Source organism: Nymphaea colorata, chromosome 10 (genome assembly GCF_008831285.2).
Source record: "Nymphaea colorata isolate Beijing-Zhang1983 chromosome 10, ASM883128v2, whole genome shotgun sequence".
Classification (NCBI taxonomy): domain Eukaryota; kingdom Viridiplantae; phylum Streptophyta; class Magnoliopsida; order Nymphaeales; family Nymphaeaceae; genus Nymphaea; species Nymphaea colorata.
This window is the reverse complement of record NC_045147.1, coordinates 2,966,674-2,984,013: the sequence shown is the minus strand read 5'-3', so window position 1 is coordinate 2,984,013 and position 17,340 is coordinate 2,966,674. Positions and strand designations below refer to the sequence as shown.

At 34.9% G+C, this 17,340-nt stretch overlaps 1 protein-coding gene across 2 annotated transcripts; it reads left to right on the top strand.

The window, feature by feature from the left end:
- The first annotated feature begins 10,702 nt into the window (after positions 1–10,702).
- Positions 10,703–17,029, top strand: LOC116263063 (probable isoprenylcysteine alpha-carbonyl methylesterase ICMEL1). Of its 2 annotated transcripts, none has more exons than XM_031642645.2 (11): positions 10,703–11,223; positions 12,831–12,907; positions 13,095–13,164; positions 13,298–13,378; positions 13,550–13,624; positions 13,727–13,828; positions 13,936–14,076; positions 14,557–14,622; positions 14,716–14,859; positions 15,772–15,862; positions 16,576–17,029. In XM_031642645.2, exons 1-11 carry the CDS (start codon positions 10,790–10,792, stop codon positions 16,735–16,737), a joined length of 1,443 nt encoding a protein of 480 aa, XP_031498505.1. In that variant the 5' UTR covers positions 10,703–10,789; the 3' UTR covers positions 16,738–17,029. The 2 variants fall into 2 exon arrangements, with proteins under 2 accessions (XP_031498505.1, XP_031498506.1); XM_031642646.2 differs by having other exon boundaries at positions 11,012–11,223; positions 12,836–12,907.
- Positions 17,030–17,340: the final 311 nt, after the last annotated feature.

Genomic DNA, 17,340 nt, shown 5'->3' with positions numbered 1-17,340 from the left:
CGGGTTTACTTTGGCCGTCCAATATTTATCGTTGTCCAGTCCCATTTAACTATTGGGTTGCCAAAATCTGGATCTTCTTTTCTTCATATTTAAGTTCCCAAGTTGGACAACCCAAATTTATATATGTGTTTGAAAAAACTGTCCCTAAAATTTGATGCACAAATTAGATTTTATGATCAAAATTCAATGGATCTAAAAAAACGTCGAACCCTTCATAAATTTCATTAATATAACCTTCTTACTTGCACCTTTTTTTTTATGAATTCAATAGTTTTGGGCAGGACTGGCCCTTGTCGAAACCAACGTTATTTTTAGTGAGTTTAGAAACGAAAGACTTACATCAATTGATGATTTTGTATATATATATATATATAGGGGACATCCAACGGTTTTGTAGTTTGTAGCTATGAAATTATAATATGCCTTGGTTAATTAATTAGCTGGTTCTAATTGAAGATCAGAACATCAAAGGTTGTATCCCAGTTGCCAGTGAATCAAATCGAATATTGATCGTCAATTATATTCGAATTGGTCCACTGCAGAAGTTTTTATTCAATCTCTTGTCTTTTATGGTACATGGTCTACTTTCAATGCTTTAAGATGCTGTCTCCGCTACATAATTGACTGGTAGCAATCTGAAACTTCCCCCACTAAAAACAAAAAATTTGATTCCATGCTTGCTCATACACTTGTTCGCCTGCTTCCTTTTGAAGGGACCAGCTACTGGAGTTGTCTACCCAAACAAATATCATCCCTTAGCGCGTTTCTGATGACAAAGAATAAAACGTCATATCTTTTTTATGAATTCTGATTCTATTAAAGAGGTTTGGATTCCGGTTCTTCTACAAGCATATCTTGTAACATTGTAAACGACACGTAGAACGTTGTGTATATATTAATCATTGAAATATTATAATTATCTCTTGCTAATCTTTTTGATAGCTTCTGTGCATTCGTTTTTGTTTATGATCGAAGACTAGCAAAATTTTCCCCTTAACTAAAAAAATCATAATTATTTTTCATAAAAAGATTATATATACTTTTCCACTTGTGACGTGCATGTACTCTTAATTAGCAATTATTTGGATATCAACAAATCAGATTCAGATCGAATATGACACTTAATCATATCCATTTTTTCGGATATTCGTATATTCAGATTCAAATACAAATAAAGACAAGTCATATCTGAATTTAAATCCAAAATCCGATTTTAAAATCTGAATGTGATCTGAATCCGAACTTTGGGCAGAATTGTGCCCATTTTCAAAATGTAAAAATGAATCTGATCCGAATGCAATTAGATATTTATGTATAACTGAATCTGAATCCGAATCCGAATCTGACCGGATGCCATTTACTAAATCTGAATCCAATCTGATTTTTTAATTGGTATTAAAATTTTTTTTTCATATCAAATTTTTTTGAATCAATTTAGTAAGATAATATCTAATTTCACCAGTGCTTCAAATTAAGGTTCGACCTTTTGTGGGGAAGACTTGGTTTGAACGAATAATTGACGTACGACGCGACAGTCCAAATTAGAATTTTTACAAATTAAGAACATCTCGAGGAAGAGGATGGTAGAAGGATTCTCTTTTATGGGATAAAAATATTATTTTAAAGAAAATGCGTTCTTAAGATGTTTATAAAATGTAGTAAGATGGTTAGAATATTTGAGAGAGAGAGAGAGAGCCACCAAGTTGATCTCTAAACGCTGGAATATATTCAGTAATCTCTTTGACGTCGATTGTTCTTATTTTGTCTTGTATGACAACTTCTTCTCTTTGGACTTGACAGTTATTCACTTGTAGTTAGAGAGAGATTGAGATCAGCCTGCCACCTTTGTGTCAGGATGATTCTTTTTTTATTTTGTACCATTAAAAATTGGGGTTGTGGATATATTTCATTGCTAAAAACCATAGCCAAGGTGAACTTTTTGCAATGATTTTTAGGAACACAAAATAAAAAAATTATAACCTTTAGGTTATAAAGATAGTCGATTGATTTCAATTTCTTTATATATATATATATATATATATATATATATATATACATATATATATATATATATATATAAAAGTTGGTGAAAACCACACTTCGGTTAACCATAAAAACCAAAACCAGACCCATTGATTTTTTGTTCAAAAATTATTTTACTAAAAACATCTTAATATATTTATAAAAACAAGGTTTGATTCAAGTTGTTTTAATGAAAAATGTTGATTTTTTTATTATCAAGCCATGGAGCCCATTCAATTTGTTATTATAAAAACATTATTAAATTTTAGCTGAACTTTTTGAAATGATTTTTAGGAACACAAAATAAAAAAAGTATAACCTTTAGGTTATAAAGATAGTCGATTGATTTCAATTTCTTTATATATATATATATAAAAGTTGGTGAAAACGAGACACTTCGGTTAACGATAAAAACCAAAACCAGACCCATTGATTTTTTGTTCAAAAATCATTTACTAAAAACATCTTAATATATTTATAAAAACATGGTTTGATTCAAGTTGTTTTAATGAAAAATGTTGATTTTTTTATTATCAAACCATGGAGCCCATTCAATTTGTTATTATAAAAACATTATTAAATTTTAACAAATGATCAACTTAGTATTTCTTTTGCATCAACTAATTATTAAGATCATATCAATAATGTTAGTTTGCAAAAAGAAAAAACCTTTAAAAATGAAAATCAAGAGGTCGGGTTTTTGTCCCTGACCTAGGCGTCTGTTTTTAGCAACTTCCAACTTCTCTCTCTCTCTCTCATATTTTTTTGAATATATATATATACACAAAAAAAATATGAACAACAATTCAAAGTTTTGGCTAAATATATATAAAAAAAATGGTGTTTGTTTATGCCCAAACGTTTTTTTATCCAGAAAAACCTTTTGGGATCATCAAATTCATATACATGATCTTTTTCTTCTTTGTTCCTTATTAAATGTCTATATTAAAAAACAGGAAAAAGAAATCTTTCAAAGATCGCTGATCTACTTTAAAACATATATATATATATATATATATATATATATATATATATATATATATATATATATATATGTGCCAAGAACATTAACACTGCACGCAATATGCGATGCATGCGACAAAGAATCTGCAACGACAAGCTGTGGAAAACCTGGCAATAAGTTGTGGGATTTAAAATCTTCAAGATGCTCAAAGGGCGGCCAAGAATTCAAGATTCCCGATCAGGTGCATTATAACTGCCGTAAAAATTTTTCCAAATACAGTCTACGAATTGAGAATTTGGAGTCAAGATGATGAATTGGCTTCAAACTAGTACGTTTTCATATCTTGAAAGGACGTTAAAAAAAGTTCAAATCTAAAATTCCTGATTTTTTTTTAAGTTGCAAATTAAATTCTGCAAAAAGAAAAAAGAGAGTCTGATCTAAGGTTGAACTGAAAACAAATTTCAAACAAATTAAATTGCCTTTGCACTCGATCTAGCTATAAAGGTCTCACTATAACCCCAATCCACAATGTGCATATAACCCCAATCCACAATGTGCATGATCAATGCATTTATAACCAGGGCGGAGTCAGAAATTTTTCATGAGGCGAGCCGAATTAAAGTTTCTAAATTTTGACATAGCTAAAATATCATTTTTCAAAACTTTTATATAGAACATATTTTCTTTTTAAATTTACATGTAATTTTTTTTTTTTGAGGTGGGGTCAGGGCCCATGCGGGCCCCTACCTTGGCTCCGCCCCTGTTTACAATCCTCATGGAATGTTAATAGTTGGTATATAATTCCATACTCAACTCAAATATGAATTCAAGTAATTAGATTCAATGAGAGATTTTGATTAGCACTACTTGGATGTGGATATGTTGCGAAGTCCTTCTCAATGAACCTTTGCTTACCATGTCCAACAAACATTCCACATCAAAGTGCATGTAAAATTTTGGATATATACTTTTGTAACCTTTAATATATAAATATGAATCAATCTCCAACTCAAATTAAGTAAACTACGATTGATTGAACATGGTAATAGCTACATCTTACTTGAATATGATTCTAGGGGATGAGTCGGATCCAGATCTGATATTTGATGGAAATACTGAAAAAAAGTTAGATATGAAAAAAAAAAAGTAAGATATTTGAATTCATGACGTTCAGTTCCAAATAAGTGTCTTTTATACACGACCTATCGATTCTTAACATATCATAACACGGTTTAAATCTGACTCTATATCTAGAAGTCAGATTCTGATTTGGATTGTTAAAATAAATTAAACGGGGATTTTGATTTGTGAATTTAGAAACTGGATTTTGATATGGCAAAATTTTCTTCTTTTATATTTGAATCCGCATTCGAATATGAATATGTGAACAACTAATAAAAGTAAAGGGTATAATCCGATTTAAATGTGGTCCATTGATGTCTCTATCCAAGAGCAAGTTGACAACGATCTAGTGATGGTATCGTCTCCAATTTTCTCCTTAATGTTGTGTTTGATAGCGAGTCGAGGGTGCATTAAAATGTGTGTTTTGGTAGATCCTCAATTTAAACAAACTGATTGCCTTTATAACATAGATTTCAAATCCATGCAGATGGGGAAGGGATCCGACCTTGAACCCATGAATCTAAGATCATACGGATCTCAGATCAAATCCACAGTAAAACAAACACAACCTAAGTTATTCTTTAGTGAATAAAAAGACTTAATAAGACATGATGAATCCTTGTATAGACAGAGGCATATTATGGGTGTGTACCATGCATCTTGCTTGGAATATGCTGCTTGCTTGTCGGAATGGGGATTCCTATGACAAGTGGCTGCTTTGTCCTATTGAAAGCAATCAAAATTATGGATTGAAATGCAAACTAACATAGCATTTTGTGTCAAGTGGATTCACTTAAAATTTTCAAGTTAGAAGGATGTTAAGTAATTATATTTGGTAGTTTTAGGTGAGCAAAATGAGTATTTCATTAGAGTTGAAGCCTCTACCTTCCCTTTTTATTAAAGGCACTAGGTTTATCTTTGGTGCTTCAAGGTGACACTTCTGCTATATTTCAACTTGCATATTGGTGCTTCTCTTTTTTGCTATTATGTTTCAACTTGCATATTGATGCTTCACTTTTATAGCATAATAAGTTGAGACTTCATGAGATGCATGGTTAGCATGCCGATTTGATACTATCCCAAGTCAGATTTTAAAGGAGATTTAAATACAGTGCCGTCATTTTCACCATGTACAATTGGCACTTAGTGAACTAATCACGTACTTTTCTCATGGTTTTATGAAGGAGCAGAGTCAAGGGGGGCTGGTAGGGGCCATGGCGGCCTTAGATTTTGAGAAATAAAAATTTACTAATTCACATTTTCAAAAAAATTAATTTGGCAGAGTAAATTTTTTTTAAAATATATTTGGCTCTTGTAAAAAAAAATTGTGAAAATTTTAAGCCCTCCTAAGGATAAAAGCCTATCTTTGTCCCTAGCCCCATGTATGAGTTGGAAATGGTTGGATGAAAAGCCAACTCCTGAGTATGAGATGGCTGGATGAGACCAAGTGGCTGTAGCAATGTCAAACATTTGGTCTGTCAAATCAATATGTGACAGGAGGGGGGCAAGGGAGGCTTAATGCATTGAAGGGTGCATTGAATTCAATAATGTCCTTTTCTGACAGATTTTTGTTCGTATTTTTTAAAAGTTTAAAATTTCATAACTAGTAGTTGAAGCTTCACCCCTGATTTACGATAGTGTGGGGGTGCCGGTGCCGGTGTTGGAACGATAGATACCACAAAATTTAGGTGCGGCGGGGAGGCGAGGGTATTTTATTATTATTATTATTTTTAATTTATTATATATATAACAGAACAAACATATTATTACAATTTAGGTATTAATGTATATAACATATTTGAATAATTGTATTGCATAGAAAAATATCAAAACAACATATATTATATAAGTAATTTAGTAATATGACATTTTAATTGGGCTCGGGTGTGAGTCGAAGCCGCAGTCATGTCCGATGCACACCCGATTCGATGCGGACTCCAGTACGGCAGTAAAATAGAAGAGTCTGGTGACTTAGCCCCTGATGTATCTTTTGACTTTTGAGTACTATTAAATCACCCCCATTCTTATAGGCTTTTAGAAGAAAATAGAGAAATCAGTTTTAATTAAGAGCAAAAGACGAGATGATTTATTTAAATTGTTGTACTTATAGATGTCTGGCCAACAACGTGAAACTGGGCCACTTAATCTCGAAGGGAGTTTAGTAAGAAAAAGATTATGTTCTCAAAACATATTGCCACTATGTTTTGTGTTCAACTACTAAATTAATCAGTAACAAGATTAACACTTAGATCACGATTTTGGAAGCCCAAATTTTAATTTATACCTAAATATCTACAAATTTTAATTATTTTTCATGAACCATGCTTAGGTTTTTTTTTATATCTTTCTTGAAATTGTTTTTTCCTCTGATTTGTGCTTAAAAAATATTCTTTTAAGCAATTCTAATTTTGATTCGATGTGGTGAAGTTCTCAACGTCTGCTCAACGAACTCACTCAAGAAAAAGAAAAAGTGATTCCGGAAAACCTGGCGAAATGTAAATCAGACGTCAAATTCCTCTAGGCCTAAGGAAAAAATGGGAACACTGAATATTAATTTACAAGTTAAGTTCAAGACCAGCCTATCTTGTTACAGTACTGCAAATAAATCAAATTCTGAACATCCATATTGAAAACAATATCGAGTCAAAAATCAAAACTCTTTGAAATTCGTGCATTTGGATCTGGTAAAGAAATTCTAATCAAATTTGCTATATACGCAATTTCGTAATTGAATCTAAACGCGAGTCTAATATCCAATCTAGATCTAATGTAAATCTGATCGACCCAATTACATATAAATGTCGAATCTTACTCTAGTTGAATGAATGTGAACCTGTCTTTTTAGTTGGATGTTAATTTAAAAATTGACCTAAAATATTTTAAATTAATATTTGAAATAAAAAAAATATGTGAACCCAGATCAGCCCCACATCACATCCGCATATGCTTCCTACTTGTGAATGGGCACGTCACAACAACAACGTTACGTGATAGAGAGCGTGTTACAGGATAATCAACAACCCACCCAGATCACGACGTTCATGGACGCAATTCTGTGCATTGTTGGCACTGAGCGTATCGGCTCCCTCCTCTCCCCAAACGAGACCTTTCCTTCGGTTTAGGTCCCCGATTCGTATCGGCCGATAATTCATGAACAAGTCCGATACGGGCTGATGCAGGTGGGCTGAAATCGGACGTTGGGGTGCTGTGAAGCGTATCGGGGTTCGGATTTTATTTATCCAGTCGGGTTGGATTTTTTAAATCAGATATCGGATCGTCGCCGAACCTTTCTTTGGTCGGGTCCCCATCGTGCCGTGTCTCAACGGATCAGAATTTCGTGGTTCCCACGTAATGCGGTGATCATTGAAGCGTGAACCACGGATCCACAGGGAGAACAGAGAAGCGTATGGGCTTTTTTTGTTTCAAGTGGCTCAAAAAAAAAAAAAAAAAAGTTTATCCAAATTCCAGCCGTTGCCCAATAAACTCTGTTGTCACAACTTTTTGTTCTTCTGGTCTTTTCTTAGAACATTTTGAAATTTCTTCGTAGATTCAATTTTTTGTCTTTAATTTAGAAAGTTGAATGGAAGTTTTAGTTAATTTCTTTATAAATTCCAGCAGTTAACCAATTAATTTTTTGTCGGCCGTTTGTATTGATTCAATAGTTTAAATTAATTTTGAATTGATTTAGAAATAAAAAAATGCGGGCCTCTAATTATCGGCCAATGCATATTAGCTCGACGCACTCTCACTTTAATGATACTAGTTATGAGCACGGCGAAAAATGATTTAAGATCAAACAAGATGTTCTTATCGTAGTGTAGGTAGATAAATTTCATATTAAATATTGTCCATCTTAATTTTCATTAAATAAAAAATATAGAATATGATACCACATAAAATGGAATGGTAGCTTGGGCTATTTTCTGATTCATTGTGATAAATGGTTAAGATAAGAAAACAATATAAAAAAAATGACAGACATTTTTATCATCTATTATTAATTCACACTTTGTGTCTTTGTTTTTTTCTATCGCAATGGATCAAACGGCCCTTATAAGTGAGCTCACCATTTAAGATTACAAGAAACTTTACTAACAACATATTTAATCTAATGCACATATTCTTTATTAGGTATTGATTTATATCTTTTTATTGTGTTTGGAAACAAAATTGGTGCTGGATGCTTTGTTGACACCGTACTTTTAAGATGAACATGGAACTAAATCACACAAGTTGTATTATTTATGCCTCCTTTGTAACTTTTATTTATTTGTACATGGGTGTCTCTTAAAGTTTGAAATTTAAATTACTAGGGCCCCTTTAACAAGAAATTTCTGGCCTTGAATATAACCCAAACATAGCAAACGTCTTTATATTGACAGTCGTATTGATGTTTAAATTCTAGTTGATATCCTGATGAAATTATTATACGCTAATTTTTGTAGTTCTAAAACACGCATACAGTATAAAATTTGTGAACCATGTAAAAGTTTAAGAATTACGGGGCACTTTTTTTAAATTAAGGGCAGAAAAGTAGGCAACTGAGAATTTGAAAAATATTCTTTTTTCACGGGCATGTCTTAGGTTATAATCTTTAAGCATGTTCACAATTCTAGAATTTGCCATGCAGCCCACGATTTTAACCGAAACTGTCGATCAAAAAGTCACGGATCATTTGAATCTTTGAACATCGTCTTCTGAAGCTGATAAAAACAACCAAATAGTTGAAAGACAATTATTACGCACACTAGCCACTTGCAGCTCCATTACTTCTTTGGATCAATTTCCTTTTCTATGAATCCATAATTATTTTATGTTTTATTCCTTTCTAGATAAATTCTCGAATTAAATTCGAAATTGATGGGTTGACATGAGCTCACCCATGTGGGCATGTCAAGATCCATCTTCCAACATGAATTGATTTCTTGAGTTGAAAACGGAGCTTAGTTAGATGTCAACACTCAACTTGGCTTGTTCAATGAGTTTTTTGAAATTCCCTTGGTCAATTTAATTGGCTCACAGGATTTTCTTTTCGGAATGTGACGTGGATACATGCAAATTATACCTTCATACAAAAACGTGAGTGTTTTGTACGTGAAATAGGATTTCTCACTACCCAAAAAAAAGCCGAAGCTCTCACCCAACCCTTTATCTCACAAAGTACAGGGTCTGCTTTCGGTGTTCAGGTGTCACCCAGACGTACTTAAGCTTCAGTGTTTCCATTTTGCAACACAGCGAGTTGATACCATAAACATTTGAAACAGGAACCGACCTATTGGCTGCCGTCTCTACAATTGCTCGAACCCCATTGGGATAAGAAACGGAGTTGTTTCATTACAAAATAATAATAATAATAATAATAATAATAAAATATGCATGTTACTTGTAATTGAAACACATTTAGTTTATTACGTTATGATCTCCTACATTGTGGTACCGTGTTGACTTGCATTTTCGTGGAAAACCAACTATCGATGCATTTTTTCCCTCAAAATTAAGATCCAACATCATCTTAAATAGATAAACAATGTGTGTGCAATCTTTTGATGTGACTGGAATGCCCAGTCATGTAAAATGTTTTCTCATGTTTGTCAATTTTCTTTTGAAACGTAAAAATCATAAAAGAACTAAAAGGTATTTTCAAATAATTTTAAGAGTCGTTTGGTAATAACAATACCTTGTTATTATGTCATGAATATGACCCAAAGAAAAGGGCATATTCATGGGGACAATAAAAATATGTTACCTTTCTGTGACAGATTCACAAAGTATAATGTCTTACTTTGCTCAATATCTTATGGATTTGGAATTATTCTTTATTAATACATAGAAATCATGGTTTTAAAAATTGGGTTTGTGGTTTCAGCATGTAAACCTTCTAATGGTCTTTCTATATGGAGCATATGTGTAAAGGGAAGTGTCTAAAGAAAAACTTCAAATTAGGTGAGTTGCCTTGAAACCTTCATTAAGGGGTGGCTTAGAGTCTAACATATGTGCCACAATATAAAAGCTAAGGATGTTATATTGGAGATTCGATTGAACCATTTTAAAAAAGTCAATATAAAAAAAAAATTAACATCTGCTTGGAAAATCAGATCGGATCCAGATTTAAGAAGTGACATTCAATCGTGTCCTATGTTGGTTTTAAATACATATCTAAACAAATTAGTATTCGAATTCGGAGTTCAGGTTGAGTTTTAAATAAATATCATATATCTAATGTTTATACATTTTAATATCATGTCATAACATAGTTTAGATGCGACTCTCTTTAAAAGTTGGAATCATATGTAAAATAAACGTCGAATTCACATAGGATTCAAATTGTGAATTTGAAAATCAGATTCAAATATGATATAAATTCTTTTTGTTCTAATTCAATTTGCCGAGTTTCACAAATAGTTAACAAGTAGTCATAAGCCATAACGCAACATCTTGCTTGCATAAATAATGCAGTCACACAACGTCTGAGATGACGAGAATCATGACACATCTCAGAATAGAAAAACTTGGGAAATACGAGTCTCCATTTGACAGTCTTAGCAAACGTAGGACATAAAATGAATTAGGGAGGAATTTGTGATTCGATCGTGGCCCCACCCACGTTCAAAGGGACGAAGAGTCCTTTACTGGGGTAGCTGTTGCCGTTGGTGGGAGGAAGAAACCAGAAGAAGTCTGGCGATGGCGATGCGGGTGATCGAGAAGATGGTGGGTGGCATCCGCCCGAATTTGGGGAGCCTGGTCGACAGTGATGCGGGGCCACTGCTGCATTCCCCTGCTTCCTTGTCCCCTTCATCCTCCTCGTCCTCCTCCTCGTCCCTCCAGTTGTTCAGGGAGAAAGAGGAGGAGAAATTACCCATCCTAGGCCCTGGTTCGGTCGTTGGGGAAAACGCAGACCATTGCTCTGCCTTGGTCTTCTGCAGTTCGAATACCACCAACACCATCAAGAACCAGAGGAGGCGGAGGGTGAGGAGTGGAGGCAACCTCAGCTTTGGCCCACACCTTCCCGGCGTCAGTCCGAGGAGACAACAGTCGTTCAGGCAGGATATGGGCCATGCTGCTGCTGAGACGTACTTGCTCACCCGCCTCAGCTTCAAGCTGTTGCGCTACTTGGGGTAACTATAGACAATCTCTCTCTCTCTCTCTCTCTCTCTCTCTCTCTCTCTCTCTCTCTCTCTCTCTCTCTCTCTCTCTCGTTCTCTATTCGATTTCAATGTCTGCCTGCACAATTTTTCGTTGATGCATTTCTAGTTAGAGTTTGTTTTGCGAATTTGTTGATTATCCTTTTACATGCTCATCTTGGGAGAAACAAGAACTGGTTTTGTGCATTTCCTTTCCCGCTCAGTTTTTGGTTGATGTATTTTTAGTTAGCAGATTGGTGTTTCGAATTTGATGCTTATCCCTTGAAATGATCTTTTTGCGAAAAAAAACCTGGTTTTATTCATTTCCTTTTTTTGGGGGTGAAGTATCTGTGGAGGCAGGGCCAGGGGTACACCACTAACGTATGATCATGACCCTTCAACTAACGTATTATCATGACCCTTCAACTAACGTATTATCATGACCCTTGAACCTTTTGTGCTTCATTAGATTGTGTCATGCAGTTACCATGGATTGCTTCCTTAGTGGGGTCTTTCTTTTTCTGGTTTCCTGTTGCAGTTTCTGCGATGGATCTGCCGAGAATTGAGGACCAATAGTATGTTTATGTTCCTAAACCTACTATTCAAGTTCTCCATTTCACAGGCTCATTTAAACATTCTAGTCCTGCTATTTGAACTACCTTGTGAACAAGGTTGAGTTTCGCATAAGGACAGGCAACCGATGCCATTCTATCAGCTTTTAAAATTGATTGACCTCTGGTAGTCCCCAATATTTGCTTTGGAGTTGTTTGGATTAATTCAGCAATGTTGCCAAATTGTTGCTTATCAATTCTGATTATTGAAATAGACGGAAAACCTCTGATGCTATGTTTGGTATCCAAACCAGGTTCAAGCCCATACGTACTCTTTTCATGTGCTTACACTTGGAAAAAGAAAGCAGAAAACCTACTACTTCATTGACATAAACTAGATATTCATAGACTATCATGGTGCACTAAGACGCTAATAGGATTTCCAACTAGCTGTTAGTTTCTTAACCTTTAGAACAATAGCCAAGGTTTGTTCAGAAATCCAATCGAGGGCTTCATGTGCTGTTATTTACTAGAGTGAACTGGGGGAGTTTTATAAGATTATGCTTTTTGAAGTGACTTTGATCACCATTCTGATTCATACAGTAGAAACTAGTCCAGCAGACATGCAATGATGGATTTTATTTACACCAATGCATAGTTTTTTGATAATTTGAAGATATTTTTTTTTATTTTAAGTTGCAGTACATTCTTTCTGGCTAGAATGGTCGACAGATGTTTGTGGCTAGAAGACTGTGGAGTGTGGACTTCTCAACTTTATTCTAAGTTGCATTTGTTGGTAGAATTAGCTGCAGACTGCGTTGATTTTTAAGTTGTTTTTGCCTCCTTCTTTGGTGTCTGTGCAGTTAAAAGAACTAAATATTTGAAGGGTTCTTTAGAAACTCAATTGCATAAAGTGCTGTCCCACCTAAATCTTGATTATGTTATTCAGTACTACACACCCTTGTTTGTTCTCTTCTACACATCACTTTTTATTGTCCTAGTCATACTGAAATCATAACTATTCCTTTCTAATCACATCAATTCATGCAGGATAGGTTACAGGTGGATTACCAAGTTTGTTGCTCTTGGTTGTTATGCTTTGCTACTTATGCCAGGCTTTTTGCAGGGTAGGTAGTTGGTTTCAGCATGTGAAGGTTTCTTGCTTTATATATCTTGTGAATGTTTATTTTGTTGAATGATTTCTGAATTTTAGCTAACTGCTGTATGTAGGAAACTTATTTTCGATGTTCTTACTTTGTGTTCATTGACAAACATGAACTCCATATAACTTTAACTGATACCAGTTTCTTGCAGTTGGATATTTATATTATTTCTCAAGGCAAATTCGTCGAAGTATAGTTTATGGAGATGAACCGAGAAACCGGTATGCTAGGCAGTACAATCCATGAAATTTCAGGCTTTACTTTGTAGAAAAACATGCGGATCTCAAAGCTTTTTAGTCTATGTGTTTAAATATAGAGATTTAATTTGGGAATGCTGTGGGTGCTATTTTGCAGGTTGGATTTATACTTACCCCTGAATATTGACGAGCCAAAACCAGTAGTTGTATTTGTAACTGGTGGAGCATGGATCATAGGGTTGGTTCTTGATATTTCTTTATACAGTTTCCAGTTTCCAGTTTCCTTTTCATCAAGATCATTCAGTATATCTAGTGGTTTAAACTTTAAAGTTTAAAATTTGAACCTACATCTTTTTGACCTTATGTTATTTGTTGGGTTAAACATCCTTCTAGGTTTGTCTCTCTGTAGGTACAAGGCTTGGGGTGCTCTTTTGGGGCAACAACTAGCAGAAAGAGGTGTTATGGTAGCATGCATTGATTACAGGTTTATGTCTTCTCCAGTTTCTGTTTCTGTCCTAGTGGGAGAAGCAGGCTTGTGTTTTACATCTACTTATTCAGTTTTACATGTCTTATCAATTCTTCACAGGAATTTTCCTCAAGGGACCATTAGTGACATGGTTGAAGACGCTTCTCAAGCGATTTCATTTGTATGCAATAATATTGCTGCATATGGCGGTGACCCTAGCAGGTAATTTATTGTCATTCATTCAGGCATATCAATAAGTGGAGCAGTAGTTGACTGATTATTTGCACATCTGAACTAGCAACTCTTGTTTCTTCTGCATTGGTATATAGAATATATGTGATGGGACAATCAGCTGGTGCACATATTGCTGCCTGTACTCTTGTTAAGCAGGCAATGAAGGAATGTGGAGAAGGAGAGCATTCTGCATGGAGTATCTCCCAGATCAAAGCATATTTTGGCCTTTCTGGAGGGTAATCTCTTTCCATTCTGTACAAAGAGAAAAACCAGCACTTGCTTACTTTTGTCAAATGCTTGTGTCTAACTGTCTATGTTCACCATTTGCTTTTTGTACATCTGTCCTTGTAAACATATGCATGCGCCTGGTGACCTTGTGCTTGTAAAGTTACACAGCTGCACATATGCATGTTGGGCCATTGGCATGTGCATGAAATGGTGTATGCTACATGTGTGCATATCTTCCATCTGCTTGAAATTGCAAAAGACCTGGTTTGCATGCATGCACATGTGGACTTGCATTTACATGAATACAAAGAGTACATCCATGAACGTTCTTGCATGGTTGCACCTATGCATGTGTTGCCTTTTATTTGAAGCTACTGAATGAACCAAATTTGTCACAAGTAAATAAGCATAACTGTGCAATAGTGATAGATTTTGATGATGGTGCTATTTCCCCTTCTCTGTTCCTCATAAGTTTATTTCTTCTACAGGTATAACATGTTGAACTTAGTTGATCACTTCCACAATCGAGGTCTATATCGGTCTATTTTTCTTAGGTAGGTTCTGAATCATCTTTCTGGCTGCAGGCATTTGTATGTTTTCCCATTGCTTACCACTATTGAGATTATATTTTGTGTCATTACTTGCAGTATTATGGAGGGAGAGCATTCCCTACAGCATTTCTCTCCTGAAGTAATGGTTCAAGATCCAAGTAACAGCTCAGCAGTTTCACTCCTACCTCCATTCATTCTTTTCCATGGAACCAAAGATTACTCAATACCATCAGATGCTAGGTATTATGTTTTGAAATGCATTATCAAGAATGGGTGTTGATATTCATGCCAGAACCTTAAAATCGATGTTACCAGTTGGTGCTTTATTTATAGACCTTTGTATTTTTTAATTTGCTGGGAGGGAAAATCTGAGTATCAAACTCCGAATTGAAGATGATGTTGATATGCATGGAACTAATGGCCAGGTAAACGCTACACAGAGATGGATGGGAAAGGAAATTGTTTCATTGGAAACGCTACTCTCTTGTTGTAGGAAAAAAAAGATTGTTCAATCTACCGTAGCTAAAAGCAGACCCATTGCTACTATAATAGCTTAGCCTTATTTGATGTCTCTTCATGACCTTTGGGCAACCAATAATGTGAACTACCATGTTTTCAAAGACAAGAGCCATGGTGCCCATTCATACAATTCATCAGAGCAGAAGCAGATACATACGGCTAGAATCTATTCATGCAAAAATTACAAAAAATTATCTACATTTCCATTAGTATCAACTCATTTTTTATTCAGTAAAGGTCTTCAATGCAGCTGCATTGGAAATTCAAGAACTGTTCGTGGTGTTCCTTCATATACAACATTTGGAGTCCATTTAATTTGTCATAATACATTTATCTTACCCAACATACCGTAATGCTCTTTTAAGTGCAGCAAAGCTGTGACAAGATTGTCATTTCAAAATGACAATCTTAAAATGACAATCTTGTCAAAGCTTTGCTGCACTTAAAAGAGTGCTTGGGCATGTGTAATGGCAGGGTAACATGCGGTTCCTCTTTTATTTAGGCCCTTAGAATAACACAGTGTGTACACATTTGATTCATTGAAAATTCTTAAATATTTACAGTATTTTTTCTAGTCTATTTTGGAGGATTTCTAATATGTGCACGGGTCATTTTGAATATTTTCTTTTGTAGCAAATCCTTTGCTGATACTCTTGAGAGAGCTGGAGCACGTGCTAAACTAATTCTTTATGAAGGAAAGACACACACCGACTTGTTCCTTCAGGTAAACTCTGTTGAATTATGATGACAAGTCTGAGACTGTAATATTTTGTCTTTCATGGCAGACTTTGGCAATATATATGCATGCTTATATGCATATTCTTATTTTCCCAGATAATAATTGGACTTATGGTTTGCTTTTGAAGAATGATTCTTTGATCCGGATGTATGAAAGAAATATCACTTAATAACCATATCAATGGTTTTCTCTTTCTATTGGCTAGCAATGGTGAATGAAGAACGTTTATTGGTTAAATTGTTTTAGAATGTAAAGGGCAGTTGGTCTCGCTTTATGGCCTTGTTCTGTGTGTGTGTGTGTGTGTGTGTGTTTAGGGAGAGAGACAGAGAGAGTGGATATTTTGGGTGATAGCAGAGCTGTATGTGTGCGTTGGTTAGAGGCAGATAAGACGGGAAGGAAAGCTTACATAGGCTGTGGGGTTCTATATGGAAATTTTCAATTAGAAAATATTCAAAGCAATTGAAATCAGCGTATACATATTTCAATTCTACAAGAGTCCGCATGAGTCGAGAGATCAAGTCTGGTTATCCTATATCAGATAATGCAATGTGTCCAAATCTGGTTAGACTATGTCGGACAGTGCAATTTGCTTATTCCTGAAATGGTTAACATTCTCATCACCATTGATTGGCAGCAAGCATGCATCCAGTTGTGACTATTAGATGGCTTTTCTCTTCATGATAAAAGTCATTTTGCAGGATCCTTTTCGAGGGGGAACTGATGAGCTTCTTAGAGACATTCTTTCTATGATTCATGAAGATGATCCAAAGGCACGGGTTGACGATGCAGCGGCACCGCCCACACGTCGACTTGTCCCAGAATTCATGTTGAAGCTGGCTCATGAAATTAGCCCATTTTAAGTCATCATTATAATAGTCAGAATCACCGTGTCACTGGTTGGTTAAATTGGATGCTATGAGTTGACCTGAGGACTGCATCGGTAGAAACTCCAAGATGGTGGTGGCAGATCTTGTATCGTAGCATAGTTATGTGATGCTGCATCTTACCTTTGCCATTCTTGTGCGTGGAAGCTAAAAGGTGTAGCAGTTTTTATCTTCAAAATGAAATTGAAATAGATGTAACAATATGTCATGATTCTTGATGTAATTCTTTATATACAGTAATATTTTATTAAAATATAGCTTTTCTAGAGTTTGCATCTAGTTTGGGTGACCCAGGTGCAGTTTGCTTGAATGATGTGTGCATATTGCGATGACTCTGCACGCCTTAAAATTGGGAACGATCTTGTTATTTTCTTTCAGGTTATTTTGTTAAAAATGCCTTATGAATAATAGTCAGCTCACTGTGACAGCTTCGGTATGTCCACATGACCAAATGGATGCCTAAAGTTTGACAAGCATAATAAAAACAGCAAGAAGTTTATAGAAATCAAGGAAAAGATTTGTATACGAGTAATCTTGAAACTTGTGATGTAAAATAATAGATCATTATGTACAGTTTCT

Excerpts from the sequence above, each read along its gene's own strand:
- LOC116263063 (XM_031642645.2), top strand. The coding sequence starts at position 10,790 with ATGGCGATGCGGGTGATCGAGAAGATGGTGGGTGGCATCCGCCCGAAT. Across the intron at positions 13,165-13,297 it reads GGAGATGAACCGAGAAACCG|GTTGGATTTATACTTACCCC; the intron begins GTATGCTAGGCA and ends GCTATTTTGCAG. Across the intron at positions 14,077-14,556 it reads TATTTTGGCCTTTCTGGAGG|GTATAACATGTTGAACTTAG; the intron begins GTAATCTCTTTC and ends TTTCTTCTACAG.